This window comes from Ailuropoda melanoleuca, chromosome 8 (assembly GCF_002007445.2).
Source record: "Ailuropoda melanoleuca isolate Jingjing chromosome 8, ASM200744v2, whole genome shotgun sequence".
NCBI classification, from domain to species: Eukaryota; Metazoa; Chordata; class Mammalia; order Carnivora; family Ursidae; genus Ailuropoda; species Ailuropoda melanoleuca.
This window is the reverse complement of record NC_048225.1, coordinates 70,176,133-70,192,546: the sequence shown is the minus strand read 5'-3', so window position 1 is coordinate 70,192,546 and position 16,414 is coordinate 70,176,133. Positions and strand designations below refer to the sequence as shown.

The 16,414-nt window shown below is 44.9% G+C and overlaps 2 protein-coding genes across 4 annotated transcripts in view; both read right to left on the bottom strand.

Annotated features, from left to right (window-relative positions):
• Positions 1-13,130, bottom strand: part of OPN3 (opsin 3) — a 42,947-nt gene extending 29,817 nt beyond the window's left edge. For 2 of the 3 annotated variants that reach the window (XR_004627234.1, XM_034666666.1), the window contains exon 1: positions 12,598-13,130. Coding sequence is in view for 2 of the 3 variants with exons in the window: in XM_034666666.1 (XP_034522557.1) it covers positions 12,598-12,970 (373 nt within the window). In the remaining variant the exon portion in view is untranslated. Of the gene's footprint in view, positions 1-8,417; positions 8,741-12,597 lie in introns of those variants that run through there. The other variant, XM_034666667.1, reaches the window with a different exon arrangement.
• On the bottom strand, positions 2,899-12,736 carry CHML (CHM like Rab escort protein). Its single transcript, XM_011223974.3, has 2 exons — positions 12,598-12,736; positions 2,899-8,431 (listed from the first exon to the last, which is right to left on the bottom strand). Exon 2 carries the CDS (start codon positions 8,417-8,419, stop codon positions 6,458-6,460), a length of 1,962 nt encoding a protein of 653 aa, XP_011222276.1. The 5' UTR covers positions 8,420-8,431; positions 12,598-12,736; the 3' UTR covers positions 2,899-6,457.
• Positions 13,131-16,414: the final 3,284 nt, after the last annotated feature.

Below are 16,414 nucleotides of genomic sequence, written 5' to 3'. Positions count from 1 at the left end.
GACCCTCTGTCTGGAATGGGGTGATGAAGGTAAAGGGGTGACATGGAGAGAAGGGTGCGGACACCACACTCAGATTGTGTTTTCAAGGAAATTATAATCTCATGACAAATGACTTCTAGTGTAGTTCTTATCTGTTGCTTTTTCCTTTTTTTTTTTTTTTTAAGATTTTATTTATTTATTCAACAGAGATAGAGACAGCCAGCGAGAGAGGGAACACAAGCAGGGGGAGTGGGAGAGGAAGAGGCAGGCTCATAGCAGAGGAGCCTGATGTGGGGCTCGATCCCATAACGCCGGGATCACGCCCTGAGCCAAAGGCAGAAGCTTAACCGCTGTGCCACTCAGGCGCCCCTTTTTCCTTTTAATAAACACCTGGTTGGTATTTGTCTTAACAGCAGAGGCCATGGTAAATAACGGTACACAGTCATAAAGTGGGACTGTTAAAGGAACAGATGGACATACAGCCTGTTTCTCTGCCATATTTCACTAAAATCGTTTTAGGAAATTAACAGTTATATTAATTGCCTAAAGACAAGAGTCCGTGGTCTTCCTCAGCAGGACATTCCCCCAAATTTCTTCTTTACAATGGGCAATAGAAATGCTGGATTTGGAATAAAAACTTTAAACTTAGGGGCGCCTGGGTGGCACAGCAGTTAAGCGCCTGCCTTCAGCTCAGGGCATGATCCCGGCATTATGGGATCGAGCCCCACATCAGGCTCCTACGCTATGAGCCTGCTTCTTCCTCTCCCACTCCCCCTGGTTGTGTTCCCTCTCTCGCTGGCTGTCTCTATCTCTGTCAAATAAATAAATAAAATCTTTAAAAAAAAAAACTGTAAACTTACACATAATGATGAAAGTATGATGCAAAAAAATACTTCCCCATACTGCATTAGTAACATTTCTGTTATTTTGAGGTATGAGGGAGGAATAAATAAAGAAACAAATAAAAGACTCAAATAAGGGCACCTGGGTGGCTCAGCTGGTTAAGCGTCTGCCTTCGGCTCAGGTCATGGTCTCAGAGTCCTGGGATCAAGCCCCACATCAGGCTCCCTGCTCAGCGGGGACCCTGCTTCTCCTTCTCCCTCTGCCTGCAGCTCCCGCTGCTTGTGCTCTCTCTCTCTCTTCCTCTGTCAAATAAATAAATAAAATCTTTAAAAAGTACAAATAAAATAAAGTCTCCAACAGACCTGGGTGCTCCAGGGTGTTAATCACGTGAAAAGTAATAAGAGGACCTGGCGTAAACCCCATGGCACAAATGTCCCCAAGGATCCCTTTTCTTTAAAACGAGAACATGCCTGCAGGTGTACCTCCTGACTGAACCACAAACAGGTCTTCATCTTCCTACTGCACTTTGTCAACCCTGCGCTTCTGAAGCCACTCCAATGACGGACATGTCTTTATTCACAGGAGCCGTGCAGTGTGTGTTGGGTTAAATACATATTTAGGGACAGGAAAATGCCAAAATCACAGGACGACAGCAGGAACTAATAGACACGGCATATGGAGAAATGGAACTCTTGAAATAAACACTGGGATAATGCCACCGTCTGCTTTGATTTCAGGTATGACCAAATTTCATCAACTCCCTTCGCCCCCTCCCAAACCATCGTCCCACTTTAATTACACAGATCTTAATTTATAGGAAGATTTTTTGCTATTTGTTGAAAAGCAAACATCCTCTAAAATTCTAGGAGCCACTTTTCAAGCCGTGGTTGGTGTTCCACACTCATGCACAAGACGCACAGCGTGCTGACAGGGAGGCGGCCGGGCACCGTCACGCTGCCATTCTCACGACTGTCATGATCTCGACACTCACGAGGGGTGCATCCACGTCAGCCCCTCAACGCCCCCAGGTCTAATCTAGGCAGCGGGTGTAAATACCTGGCCCTTCTTACCTGACATAGTTGTCCTGGGGCTCATGCAAGAAAGTGTAGCTGTCAAGGAAAAGGCAGTGCTCCCACCCGGGCTGTGGCGGGACTGCTGTCCTAACATGCCTGCGAGGGTCCGATTCTTCCAGCTCAGGCAGCTGCTTTGTTCGTGCCCTAGAGAGCTGGTCAGATCGCGGCCCCTGCCGTTGAAACGTGAATACATGGGGTCGTCGGTTACAAGAGTAACAACTACACTAGAAACAATGCTTCTTAATAAGGAAAGCAAAGATAATGAAGTAAAAATGTAAAATCTTCAAAGGGGAGGTGACCGTCTCCTTGCCCTGAGAGCATGACCTCCGCTTGTGCCGCCAAGAGGGAGATACGACTCATCCTAATGAGAACTGCTTGCCCTGAAACGACGATGGGCGTCATTGTTTCGGTTTTACACTCCTGACTCCCTGAGCTCTCAGCACCCGGGGTCCCTGCGACCCCATCTCTTCTACCTTCTCTTCATGTTTTCCCCCAAACAACACAAAAAACTTGTGATTAATTTGAGAAACTTTTTAATTAGCTGAATGGTAGCTAAAATAACTTCAGAAAGTATTAACTGACCTTCTAACTCTTAAGCCACCCAGATTTCTCCTTTGTTTCTTTTTCTTTTGGGGGAACGGGGTGGTAGTAGTTATAGTGGGGAGTACGATAGATAGGAAACGTCTTATATTCTCATTAAGGTACAAAGGTATTCTCCAACAGAACGGTTCTTAGGTACAGAACTTACCCATTTTTCTATTTCAAATTCTTAGAATGTCAATTCATAACCCACAGTTGATGTTCAACTGATGTTTGCTGAATTCAGTCACCCTGCTTTGGATCGGTCAGGCTGACAGCAAGAAAGGGTCTGCAAGCATCCTCGGTGCCGAGATCTGCCCTGAGCTGGTCCCCCTCAGACAGACGCTTGGCCGTGGCTATGAAGCCAAATCCTCCTTCATTCCCCTGGCCTCCAAGACTCCCAAATGAAGAGTACATTCTTGGATTTGGGGCCACACTTTTTAATTAGTATGTAATGTCTTCATACTGAAGTCCTACGATGCTTTAATATTATTTCTATTATTTCCACCTCTGGCTGTGGGATTTCCATTTTTTAAAAAGGTGTTGTTACAATATACCTTCTTATTTCTTAATGCTGAGCAACTGAGGAAAGATACAAGATACAAAATCCATCTTAACCAAGAAGTCCTTCCCATTAAGTTGTAAAATTTCCTGTCTACGTTTTTGGAGATTACCTTTTGACATTAAAATTAAAAAAATACAAATTTTTTTTTAATTTGAAGAGTTTTACAAGTTTCAAAAAAAATCAGTAACTTTCTCACCAATTCAGTAACCACTTTAGCAATTATTCTTTTATTTGTATCATACACATCAACATTTTACAGAAAAAAAGAACCCCTAATGTTAAACTCTAATTAATTACATGTTTTCTTCTGATTCTTTTCAATGTAGACACCTAAATTTTTACACAAATATAATCAGTACATAAAATAATGTTTTAACACTTCTGAATCTCATTTAACATTTTTCATACAATTTTACATATATCAATATCATTTAACGACTATGTAACGGTCTACAATAGCAATACCAATACATCAAAATTTACTTATCCATTTCCCAAATACTGGGCTTTTTAAAAAAAATGTGTACGAATGGAATTGCTAAAGTATCTTTGTACAAGTGACTTATTTTTCTTGTAAATATTTTCCCAGGCGTATACTGTTCAGAGTGACTTGATCTAGCTGGGTTACAGAGCTTTCGTTATATTCATCTAAATAGTTCTTTTAAAAATTACTAATATAAAAATGTTATTGATATGAAGACACATAAATTTTGAAATGTTTTGCTAATATAATAGCATACACCAGTTCAAAGTTCTTTCAATTTGCATTTTTTAATATTAGGAAACCTGAAAAGCATTCCAAGAATTGACTTTTACTTGTATCTTCTCCTTTATACTCTATCCTTTCATAAATTTGCTTACTAAGAGTAGAAACTTTAGTTTTGCATCTACTTTTTAAAAAATATTAAGCACTTTATCCATGTGTAATGCAAGTAGCTTTTTAAAAATCCAATCTCTTATCTTTTGTCTTCTTCCTATTTAATGTCGATTTTTCATTTTTCTTTAGTTGATCTCACTTACCTTGCCAGTGATATTTTTCACTGCCATAAAGTTTCTTTTGTACTACTGGGATGAGAATTGTAGTCTTTTTATTTTTACCTTTACAATCAACATTTTAATTCCTATGGAGTGAATTGTCTTATCATGTGTAAAGTGGGCCTAATGCTTTTTTTCACACTGACACCCAGTTAGTCTTTCCACCAGTTTCTTTCCAATTGGTTTATTAAGTCTTAAACTTCATACTAAGCATCATAGTATATTTACAAAGGCTACTTTAGGATTTAAAGGGCAAGACTCTCATCAAAGATAGATAAATCTATCTTTCCTTGCCTATTTTCCCAATTTGCCACAATTCTGTCAAATTATATTAAACATCCGTTGGAAGGTTAAGTGGAAGCGTAGTAAACCTACATATTAATGTCCTCTGGTGGCGTTCCTTTGGATATGATTTCAAACACATTATCTAACTTGATCTTCACAATATTTCCGCAAAGTATTATTTCTGTTTTATAGATGGTGAAATTACTTTGATAGGTTTAAACCCAATAAAACCACTTTGCCATATTAAAAAAATGCATAAGTATTAATACCAATTCATGACTTTAATTTTCAGTAAGCTGTAAATTACTTAAGTCTTTCTTGTTTCATTTTCCTTACATATAGAAGAGCGACAAAAGACTATTCCCAGCTTATTTTGGCCTCACAGCAACTGCACAGTTTTATAACACGTTGTTCAGATTAAAAGACACATTAAAAAGCAGTACTTTGTTAAAATTTAGCCAAATTCTGCTTGCATGGGCTCCTTAGCTCTAAACTGTATTTATCTATAGCTGATCCCAAGCTTCACGTTTCCCTGACCTGAGAACGAGCGAGAGGCCAGAGTCTGTCTACTCTGCTTCAGCCGCAATGCTGCAAGCACTTCCACGAGCATCCTTTCCTCCTCCTGCAGCGTCTGCACTCCTCTCCAGTTAATGTCGGCAGAAAGACTTCAAAATCGTGACAGCCTGGATTCCAACACTGGCTCTTCCACATACCAGACGCCGGGCAAATTAATAATAATTGTCTTTACCTCTTTGCCTCTTCTTTAAAACATACTCACTACTACCAGCCTCACAGGGTGGTTGAGAAGCTGTACATAGAAGCACAAGTGCCCAGCACATAGCAGATGCTCCATTCCAGAACAAAGACTGCGTCTGGAGGGCTCTCTTCCGGTAGGATTTACCGCCGTAAGGAATGGAAACCAGAGACTGAAGGGGGATGCAGTTTACGTCTTCTGACAACTCCACAGGTCTTCACCCCTGGAGTACGGCAGTTTTGACTTCTGATGGCTCTAGAACACATGTTTTCTGTTCTCTGGATAAGTGGAGAGGCCAAAGTGATCACGGAGGCGTTCGCCTCACTAACTGTGAGGTGGGACACAGGGAGGAGACATGGTGAAACCCTCCTTCCATCCACTCCTATCCATCACAGTCAGTGCTGCTAAGGAGAGCGGCAGTGCCAACAAGGTGGTATATCTCACCCTCACTAAGAAACCTCGGGAAACCTACGGATGGCTTTGAAAAACCATCGGTATCCCAGGTTAGAAATGCCTCACTCCATTTCTTCTTAGGAATTTCAAAACCGCCAATCTGAAGTACCTTTTCCTGGAGCGATGTATTTTTCTCTTTTGGCCCGAGTTAGTTGGAAGTTCTTTTCCTTTAGGCGTCAGCACAGGGCTCTGCAGAAATTTTCTGAAGTATTAAACCAGAACTAATCTGACCCCTAGATTTCCTTTGGGACAAACTTCCATGACTAGATGAACGGACCACCACTTTCTGTAACACAGAAGATGGTGGTGGTGTCGCCCCCTCGCCCGTGACAAGGGTCGAGCAGGGGAACTGAACCGCACAATGTGCTGTAAACACTAGACCTTCACGAATACAGGATCATGCAAAGTTAATCTTTTAACAGTTGGCACTTGCATAAGTTGCTATTGCTACCAGGTCTGTACATTTTTATTAGATACAAAAGACCCACAAATTTTACTGTGTGTGTTTAACTATTCAGAGGTGGTAGCAACTAAAATAACTGCAAAAGTAACTGAAATATTCCTTAGATATTATTGTTACTATGGACTAATAAAATCTGAAGATCATTAGCAGACACATATTACGTCCCTTTAAACACAGTTGCTAATATGGAACCCTCACTGATACACCCAATACTAAAATAAAACTAACCTTGTCCAATAATCAATCAGTTACTGATAGGTTAACAATGACATCCAATGACTGAATGTCTCAAACAGAATTAAAGACAACATCTGCATAGAATTCACTGTATAACCAGTTCTAAGGAATCATACAGGAAACGGTCCTTTAAATGAAAATACTCTGATGCCAGGATGAAGGCCCAGGTAGCATTTACCGTTTGCTTTTTTCTAGTTTTGAAGGTGCTTCCCCGGGCTTTCTAGGTTTCTCCTTCCCTCAGAGGAGTCTACTTTGGCCATGATTATATTATTGGTTCCAGGAGCCTCTGGCTGCTTATCATCACCATCAAAGATAATGTCTTCTGGATTTGGAGGTGGGGGGCAGAACTCTTCATTGGGAAAGATCTCCTGGAACAGCGTTTCGGCTTGCTTGACAGCATGCTCACTTCCCAGTCCGCAGTCAGGCCCGGAGCAGACATAGACATTGGAAGGCAAGCCATTGTAGGAGCTTCGGCTGATTTCCGAGGAATCTCTCATATTAAAATAAAGAGCCCACAAGAGTCTGGGCTTTGTAAGTTCTTCCTTGTCTATTTCAGTTTCAGTATATGGGGTGAATAATTTCTTCACGACTGACTCCAAGTCTTCTCTGGCTGTTTTCGAAGATGAACAAGTCAGGTGTACCAGGTAAGTGTCTTTCATGCACGTCATGGTTGAAGAACATAATTCAGTGACACGAACAGCACACGTTCCCGATTCCACTGGAGGCACCACCAAGATGGAAATTTGCTGATCTGAATCTGCCTTTAGTATAGACTGATCTGTAATGAGCACTGCCCTGGAGATCTGCTTATACTGCACATTTGAGCATGTTTCCTCAGAAAGGTAACTATCTTCCACAATAAAATATTTAGCACTTATTCTTTGACCTAAGTGATCTATAATTGCTTTACATCTTCCAGATTCTTTGTCAACTACAAGGCATTGAACTTTATGACGAAGACAATAGATTCCACCAAAAACTGCACACATCCTGCAGAAACACTGGGGAATTTCTCCTTGCCCATACAAGGGAAATAAAAAGGGAGTGTTGCCAAATCGTCCAAGACACCGAAGGAAGTTTTTAGTTGCTTTAAGGCCATCTATTGTACTGCAAGATGACTCTGTCATCGCAATTGAGTGCAGCACAAAATGTTGGAGATTGGGGGTTAATTTTTTAGTCTGTAAGTACTCCGAAAATGAGCACTGCACAAAAGCTTGGTATTGATCAGGATGTTGTTCGTAGTCTAAACAAAACGTAAGAAATTTCATCAGTATCCTCTTTTCAACCATAGTGAGTTCCTTGCTATTAAAGACATCTGCTCTGGAACAAGGCACCTGTTCTACTTTTCCTTCACGAAATGCAAGAATCCTAGTGACGTTTTTAAATTCTGCGTAACGACTAACATTTGATTTGATTAAGAGATCAATTAGCAATCCTTGAGAATACAGCAGTTTTGATACCAAATCAATATTAAACCTCCTGCCTTCTTTAACTATTTGAGAGTAAGTAACTCTATTTCTCTTTGGTTGGTCAGTGTTGTCTTCCTCTACAGGCTTGTTTTCATCTTTAACTCCCTCTGAAACTGTGTGTGTCCAAGTTTCGTCTCCACAATGTTTTTCTTTTGCCAAGGTGTCCTCGGCATCAGTTACTTCTAGTGAAACTTCTCCGTCACTTTTTGGAGTGTCTTTGGCAGGCATCTCATGGCTAGTAGCAGACGAGTGTGTTTCTTCAGACAAGCATGCAGAACCCAGAGGGTCAGTGGAGGTACTAGATGTTACTGAGGAAGGGTTTTTCTGCACAGCATCAACCTCTTCCGTATTGTCATCTGTATCCTGACCGGCATAACAAAAAACTTCTGTGTGTCGAATGCTTCCGTCCTTCGTGCGAAGAGTGATAGCTTCCTCCGTGTCATGGATCAGGTCTTGCCATGAGCCAGTGCTTTCTTCCACAACGTCACTGTCTTGCTGACACTCCTTCAACCAGGAGAGCAATCCCGAAAAGCTGAAACTTGCCCAGTTTCCTCCATAGTAACTTCTGGAATCAAGATGCAGAACCCTCTGGCCACTTCTTGAACACGCAGCTGCAAGGATGGATTCAGGCAGCCCTGTCCCTATTATGACCACATCGAATTCTGTGGGAAGACTGTCCGCCATTCTGGGAGACAACTGCCGATAAAGGAAATGTGTGTGAGTCTAGGCGGAGGGCTCAGCTGAGATGAGAATATGCTGTCATGAAATCTCTCCTTGTGATATTCCAGTTCATCCCAGAAGTACTGAGGTGCAGATCCTAGCTGTTTAACAGTTACCCTTTCTTAATATTGTTTTCCTTATAGGTCAGTAGCACAAAAATATGATAAAGTATATCTAATCACATCTGAGAACACTAAAACGGATGTGTGGTTTTCATTCCTGCATTTCATCTTAGCAGTAAATGTCAAAATGCATCACACATGCATTTGTGACTGGAACTCTTCTCTGAAAGAAGAAAATTCAAGAAAGAATACAACTGTAAACAATATTAAGAGAAAAGTAATTTCATGCAACAGCAATTACAATTACTCCACTGGAGTCTGACTTGTTACCAGGACATAAGCCTCTAGGAAAGCAATTCATTAAATGCTTTCTTACATATTGCCTATTTTCTCAAAAATGAACAATAGAGATTTACACCCCCCCCAAAACACTCAATAATGAGGAAGGGACATCATGATGTCCCATAAAAACAAAGAATTTTCATAATACAATTCTGTAACTTTTGCTTTTAATAAAATTAGTATCTGAATAAAACTACATCAAACTGAGCTTAATCTGTAAGAAATGTGTGGTTCCACTGTGTTTATGGAAACAGACTACATACTATGTGCACATTGTCATGATAAGGAATATTTCTGTGGCCAGTTTAGTCTGTGGGTGATTTTCGAACAGCTGAATGAAAGACATTTCCATGCCACAAACATCCTTAGGATCTCGTGGTAGCATCGTGAGACTATTTCAACTGAATTAACCAGTCGGATTACTGCAAAAGGATTATTTCAGTAAAACAACTAGCCTTTTGAGAGATTTAGGTACCAAAAAGTTCTACCGAAGGGAACATGCATTTTTAACAAATCTTTATATGTATGCACATATGCTTTTTTAGGTGTAAGTTAAAAAGGAAAATTCCTACCTTTGTAAGTTAAAATATCTTAACATAAATAATACCTCCTTCCTTCTAAAATCCAAGTGAACATAAGGTGACTTGCATTTTGCCAGACTCTGGCTCTATGACCCTGAATCTCTGTATCCCAAGATAAAGGCCCATCTAAACATCCTCTGCTATGATTAACCTGTTGTTTGCTGTTTTTGAAGGGTAGGAGGTAGCAGTGAAGAAAGGCTCTCCCACTGCTTCTGGCATAATACTGGTGATATGCCACACATAGAACGTTTGTGTGGCGCCACGTGTGGCTAGAGGTGCAAGAGCCATGGGGATGAACGGCATACTCACCTGGAAGTCTTTAGACTAACACACTACACATGCCACGCGAAGGGGGCCTAGAAAGCAGTCTCATTGTGCAGTTAGAGGAAGAGCTCTGGGAGCGCTAATTTTCCCTATCATTACTCTTACTGAAATCTACATCAGTACGAACTGGGCCTGCCTAGGCTAAGATGACGAATTAGCTTGGACATTTGTAAAACAAGCCATTCAACCGAAAGCTGGGTTAAAATGCCTAGTTCACTGAACACACCGACTGGTCAGTTTAAGTGAAATGGCAATCCTACCCGTCCTGTCCAGTCAAACCTCTGCCCCAGGAATATGAGAGGTCCTACTAGTTTTCAGCATTCCCTGCAACACCGGGAATTGCGCCCTGATGAGGCAGTTGGGTCCCCTACTCATGCATGTATGTAAGTATGTCTGCACGACTCATCCTGGCTTCTCGTAGCAGGTGTGTGCAGGAAGACAGAACCCGGGAAGGTACACAGACAAGTGTGACCACAGCATCTGCTCATTCTTGGCTCAGGGGATAGAGCAGAGGAAACAAGCCGTAAGTGCTAGAACCAGGCACCTTCTAACCCACAGATCTCAAAAGAGCTCTCAAAATACCAAGCACACAGGACAGAACAATCTTCAAGAACATTTGGCTCACTCCCCCAGAAGAGAGAGAACAAAACCGACTGCAGGAGAGATTCAGTGATGGCAAAGTGCACACAACGGGTTGGCCGGGCAGCGGAGCAGTACCCACTCTCGTGTCATCAGGCCGCTGGGTTCTCCACTTGCTAAGGTGGCCTCTCCAGGGACCTCTAGTGCAAGCAGCCCCTCCCGGCATGTTTAAATGTCCTCCCTCTTGAACACTCCGTGGTTAGTTCTTGTTCGGGGACAACAACCCGGGAAGCACCCTCCCTTTCTTGACTTTAACCCTTATCTAGAAGCACCATCCTTGGAATTTACTTCAGGCAAATACTTAATCTGGGTTAAGAACTTTTTCAGTTCCATCATAACCCCACTCCCGACTTGTCTCCCAGGGTTTAAACAGTATTTGAATCTCTCACCCCGGAGTTTCCACCTCTAATTTAAAAACAGGGATAAAGTCATGGTTGAAAGCAGTAACTACAGGCCCAGAGAAACAGAGCAGTCGTCAGGCGAAACAGTGTGTGTGGTGAACGTTTCCGGCAGTCTTAGAAAATCCCTTTTGACTAGGATGGGACCCGAGCAGGGAGGAATGAAGAAGGAAAAAGCAATGGAAGGAGACGGAGCAGCAGAATGAGGTCACAGGGGCAAGAGGCGAGCAAGAGCGTGAATTCTGGTGTCAATAAAGAACTCAATGTGCCCTTGTCTTTAAACCCCCAGGCCCAGAGTCCAAACAGGAACAGAAATGCCCGGCACAGAGAAAGCATTTCTTGGAAATGCGAACTTTCATGCCTACGATCAAACACCTGTTGCCCAGCCCAGGAAGCATTACTGATAACGCTCTAGGTTTAAGCTTCAATCACCCTCCTTAACTGAAAGCTTAGCCCTGCCTAAAAGATGCCTAGCAGGTATTTTAAACTAATACAAAGAGTATAAGCACGTAGCCATCTATATCACCACCTACATACACTTAGAGCCCTCTCCCAAGTTTCAAATCTTTGTATAAATAAAATTCTCAGATTGCTTATTGAGGAGGGGGAAGCAGAACAGAATATTAGAATAGAATATTAGAATCACTGAGTCAACCAAGTAAATGAAATCATGATTTCCTTCAAAATACCAAAAAGTGAATTATAACAAATATCAAATATTTGGGTTTGCCACAACATAGGAGGTTGGTGAATAGGACAATTTCTGATAATGCTACAAAGATATTGTTCTCAAAAATCTGCCAAGATAAAAGCAGTAATAAATTATCAATATATTTTCAAGGAACTGTAAGACCCGAGAAACACACATTCCTATTTCACGTCTTGTGCAAGTGAAATTCCAGGAGCACACACAGAAAGATAACTCCCCGGCCTAGAAAATCACATCTGCAATGATATATTGGGTGGGTCACGTCTCAGTGAGACTTGAATCTTCCACAGGATGAGCAGTGATGTTGAAAGCAGCCTTCAGTTACCAACCCAGTTCTACTTTAATGAAATCCACCGGCTGCAAGCTAATTATTTGTCCGTCTAGGGTGGGATTCTCTGAGCCAGCTGTAGCCTCTCCTTAGATTTCGGTGTGCTGGAATCACTAAGGAGGAAAACATAGAGGCCACATGCCGATTTGCATTCTGAGGACCTGAACGAAGCTCTGTCACTTCCTAGGAAGCACTCAAAGGTTTACATCTGCTAACGGCAAAATTAAAGAAAAAAATGATACACTGCCAGTCCACTACAAACAGCACTGCATTAAATCTCTTCCCGTCACCCCTCCAGCTTTCACGAGTTACTCTTTTTCTTGAATCTGTTGACTCTACGGCCCCTCGTCTTTCCTCAAAGTGTAAAGCCGCTGTTTCGTGCCCTGTTGAGTTGTATCGGGGGTGAGAACAGAAATGAGATGAACTGGACAGCGGACGGAGGGGTCAGGGAGGAGCCGGGGGCAGAGCCGGGCCGGGGTTGAGGGCCGGCGGCGGGGACAGGAGCGGCCACAGGGCCGGAGCCGAGGCCGCCGCGGGGCGAGAGGAGGGGAAGGAAAGGGGAAGGAAAGCCATGCAGCCCGGGGTCGCCGAGCGGCGAGAGCGGCGCGGGCGCTGCGCTGCAGGGCGGGCTGGGGCTGAGGCCGCGTGGGGAGGAGCCGCGAGCGGGCTGGGCGGCAAGGGGACGCGCAGAGGTGGTGGCGAGGCAGGGAGCGCAAGCGTGCGGAGGGGAGAAGGCTCTCTCCTCCCAGCCCGACTCACCGAAGAGGCTGCTGCTAAACCCGTCCCACACGCAGCCCACGGTGTCCCAGACCCAGCCGTTCCTCAGGCAGGACACGAAGGTAAAGGTGACCCCGAAGAGGGACACCAGCAGGTCGCTGAGGCTGATGTTGACCAGCAGGAGGTGGGTGGGGGTGCGCAGCCGCTGGAACTTGTAGTAGAGGACGAGCACCAGCAGGTTGTTGCCGACGCCCAGCAGCCCGATGGAGCCGAGCAGCAGCGCCAGGCGCTCGTAGGTGCCGGGGCTGAAGAGCGGCGCGGGGCTGAGCGTGCCCGCGGGTCCCGGCCCCTCAGCGCCCGCGGCCCCGCCGCCCTCCCAGTGGCCCTGGCCGCCGCTCCGGTTCCCCGAGTACATGGCCCGGCGCCGGCGCGCTCCACGGACGAGGCGCTCAGCCTCCGGCGCGGCCCAGGGCGCGGTCCGCACTGGGTGCGGCTCCGACTCCGCCGCCTGCTCGGGCCATTGTGCGCGCCAGGACCGCGACGCGTCGCCCGGGACCGCTCTCCCCCGCCCCTTCCGCCCGGCGCGCCCCCGTAGCCCCGCCCCCTCCCGCGCGCCGCGCTCCCGACACGCCTCTTAGCTCCGCCCCCTACCTCGGCTCGTAGCGCTCCCGCCGCTTCTCGCTTCCCCTCGTAGCCCCGCCCCTCACCCTGGGCGCGCCCCGTGGCCCCGCCCTCTACCCCGCGCGCCGCGCTCCCGCCGCTCCCCGCGCCCCCGCGCCCCTCATGAGCCCCGCCCCGTTCCCCGATGGCTTTACCGCCGCTCCCCTCCGGCGCGTGCTCGGTTTTTCCCGCTCCTTGGGCCCCGGACTCTGCAGGCCCTCGCGCTCCTGCCCCGGCGTGTGCGCGCTCGCGTGCACGCGCGTCGGGCCGGCGGGGAGAAGTCCGTGGGGCGCGTGGCTCCTCGCACCCCGTCTCCCTGCGTCCCGCTTGAAAGCTTCCCGCCGGTGCAGCCGTTCACCCCCTCGCTAGTGCACTCGCGCGTTAGAAGCACTTGTGAGCTCCTGCGCCCTACACGTGCCGGGAGGAAGGTGGGTGAGGCCCTCCGTCTTGGGTTTCCCACCTTCCCGGGCGCTGTAGTGAGCCCCGCGAGCGCACGCCGCCACGCTCGTCTCCCGCCGGGCGGTGAGCCCCGGGCTGGCCCCGCGGCCTGCGCCAGGTAGGGGCAGTCGGTTCCCTTCCCGAGGCGAGCCAGAGCCCTTCCTGGCGGTGACGGTCCCCTGCGCCCTCGACGCTCCAGCCTACATCTCGCAGGTAGACGGAGGCAGGTGCTATATTTAGAACAGCACACATTTTTCCACTTGGCCTTTTCCCCAGTAGCGATGAAAATAGAGTACAATTCAAATATAGGTTGTGAACGTGATCAGTCTGCAAGNATGCTCCAGCCTACATCTCGCAGGTAGACGGAGGCAGGTGCTATGTTTAGAACAGCACACATTTTTCCACTCGGCCTTTTCCCCAGTAGCGATGAAAATAGAGTACAATTCAAATATAGGTTGTGAACGTGATCAGTCTGCAAGGGCGGCGCCGCTGTCCCCGCACAGCCCCTGACGAGGTCCCGGAGGAGGACCGCAGTCCGGCCAGACCCGAAGCGGGCTCTGGAACTGGTGACTAACAGGTGTGCAAGGCGAAGGAACTGTCGTCTACGCGGGTGTTTACCAGGAGACAATGACTAGCTTCACCGAACCCCCATTCTGAACTCCCTGGGCGTGTAGAAGCTAGTAGGGCGGGTGGTCTCTCCACGCTGGTGCGCGGAGCAATAGCTGAGGGCCAGTGTGATCTGCCCTGAAAACCTCGATTCGTCTTTACAGATTCCAATCTGGATTTGTCATCTATGAGACAATTTAACCCAACCGCACCTTTAAAAAATTCATTTAATTTTATATTTTAGATGTACAGAACCATTTAACAAGGTCTGTATGTTTAATGTTCACTGTGTTTTCATCGCACTTATGCTTTGAATGAATAAATAAGGACTCATTATATTTTCTCTAAGTATCATTCATTCATTTATTCTTTTCATTGGTGTGGACACCCTGCCTTCACAAAGCTTACGTTCTGGTTGTGCGGGGACAGCAGACAAGAATCGAGTACATAAGCAGTGTGTCAAAGTGCTGATATGTGCCATAAAGAAAAATAAGGCAGAGAAAGGGTCTGGGGGAGAGAGGGAAAGGGTTATTTTGTACAGGTGGTTATGGATAGCCGTGCTGAGCTCTGCAGGCCCAGGGAGCATGTGCTGGGTTGGGACTATGCTTAGCATGTTAGAGAAAAAAAACAAGGGAAACAATGTGGCTGCAGCAGAAGGGGAATTAAGAAATGAGGGCAGAAAGGTGGGTGAGCCGTGACTGGGCAGATCATGCAAGGCCGTGGTCATTTTAATAAAAGGACTTTGGCTTTTACTCTCTCAGAGTGAAGTCCAGGGCAACGTCTATGGGAGAGGAATAACAGCAGGGAAGGAAAAAGACGAGTAAGAGGCTTTTGGCAAATGTGTAAGAATTCTTGAGAGAAATGGGCACTGTTACCACAAATATGATTTAAATTGTCAATAATGATATATATATTTTTTGTATTCTCAGAATTATGTTATGGAAGATGATCGCAAAATACTACAACTTAAAAGGTAAGTGCGGTACTGACATCAGGACAGACATATAGACCAACGAAACAGCATAGTCAAGATAGAAACTTTCATGCATATGGTCAGTTGATTTTTGACAAAGATGCCAAGGTCATTCAATGGGGAAAGGGAACTCTTTCCAACAAATGGTGCTAAGAAGCCTGGATGTCCACCTGCAAAAAATGAAGTTGGACCCTTCTCTTATACAGTATAGAAAAATTAACACAGAAAGGATCAAAGCTAAACTTAAGCACTAACCCATAGAACTCTTAGAAGAAAACATAGGGAAAAAAGTCCTCATTGCATTGGATTTGGCAATAATTTCTGGGATGTGGCACCAAAGGCATGGGTAACAAAAGAAAAAATAGATGAATTGAACTCCAATAAAATTTAAAATTTTTGTGCCTCAAGAGCACATAGTTGTGCCTCAAGACAACTCATAAAATATTTGCAAATCATAGATCTGTAAAGGATTAATATCCAGAATATAAAAAGAACTCCTACAACTCAATAGTAATAACAAAAAATCCCCCCAAGGACCCAATTCAAAAATGGGCAAAGGACTTGAATAGACATTTCTACAAAGATATACAAATGGCCAATAAACACTTGAAAAGATACTCAACCTCATTTGTCATTAGGGAAATGCAAATCAAAGCCACAATGAAATATCACTTCACACCTGCTAGGATGGCTATTCTCAAAAAACTAAGCTCTAAAACAAAAAATGGAAAATAATAAGTGTTGGCAAGGATGTAGGGAAATGATAAGCCTGGTATGCTTCTGCTGCTGAGAACGCAAGATGGTGCAGCCACCATGGAAACAGTATGGCAGCTCCTCAAAAAGTTAATGTAGAATTATCATGTGATCCAGTGATTCCACTCGTATAGGACATTGTATATACAATGTATATATATCTATATCTGTATATATATCTCCAAAAGAGTTGAAAGCAGGAACTTGAATGGATATTTGCACACCAATGTTTATAGCAGCCAGTAGGTGGGAATAACCCAAATGTCCATCATCAGATAAACAGATAAACAAAATGTGGCATGCAATGGAATATTATTCAGTCATAGAAAGGAATGCAATTCTCGTATGTTATAACATGGATAAACCTTGAAACCATGATGCTAAGTGAGATAAGCCAGACACAAAAGGACAAATATTGTGTGATTCCAC

Bases quoted from the DNA above. Each gene is read 5' to 3' on its own strand.
- CHML (XM_011223974.3), bottom strand. From the start codon at position 8,419: ATGGCGGACAGTCTTCCCACAGAATTCGATGTGGTCATAATAGGGACA.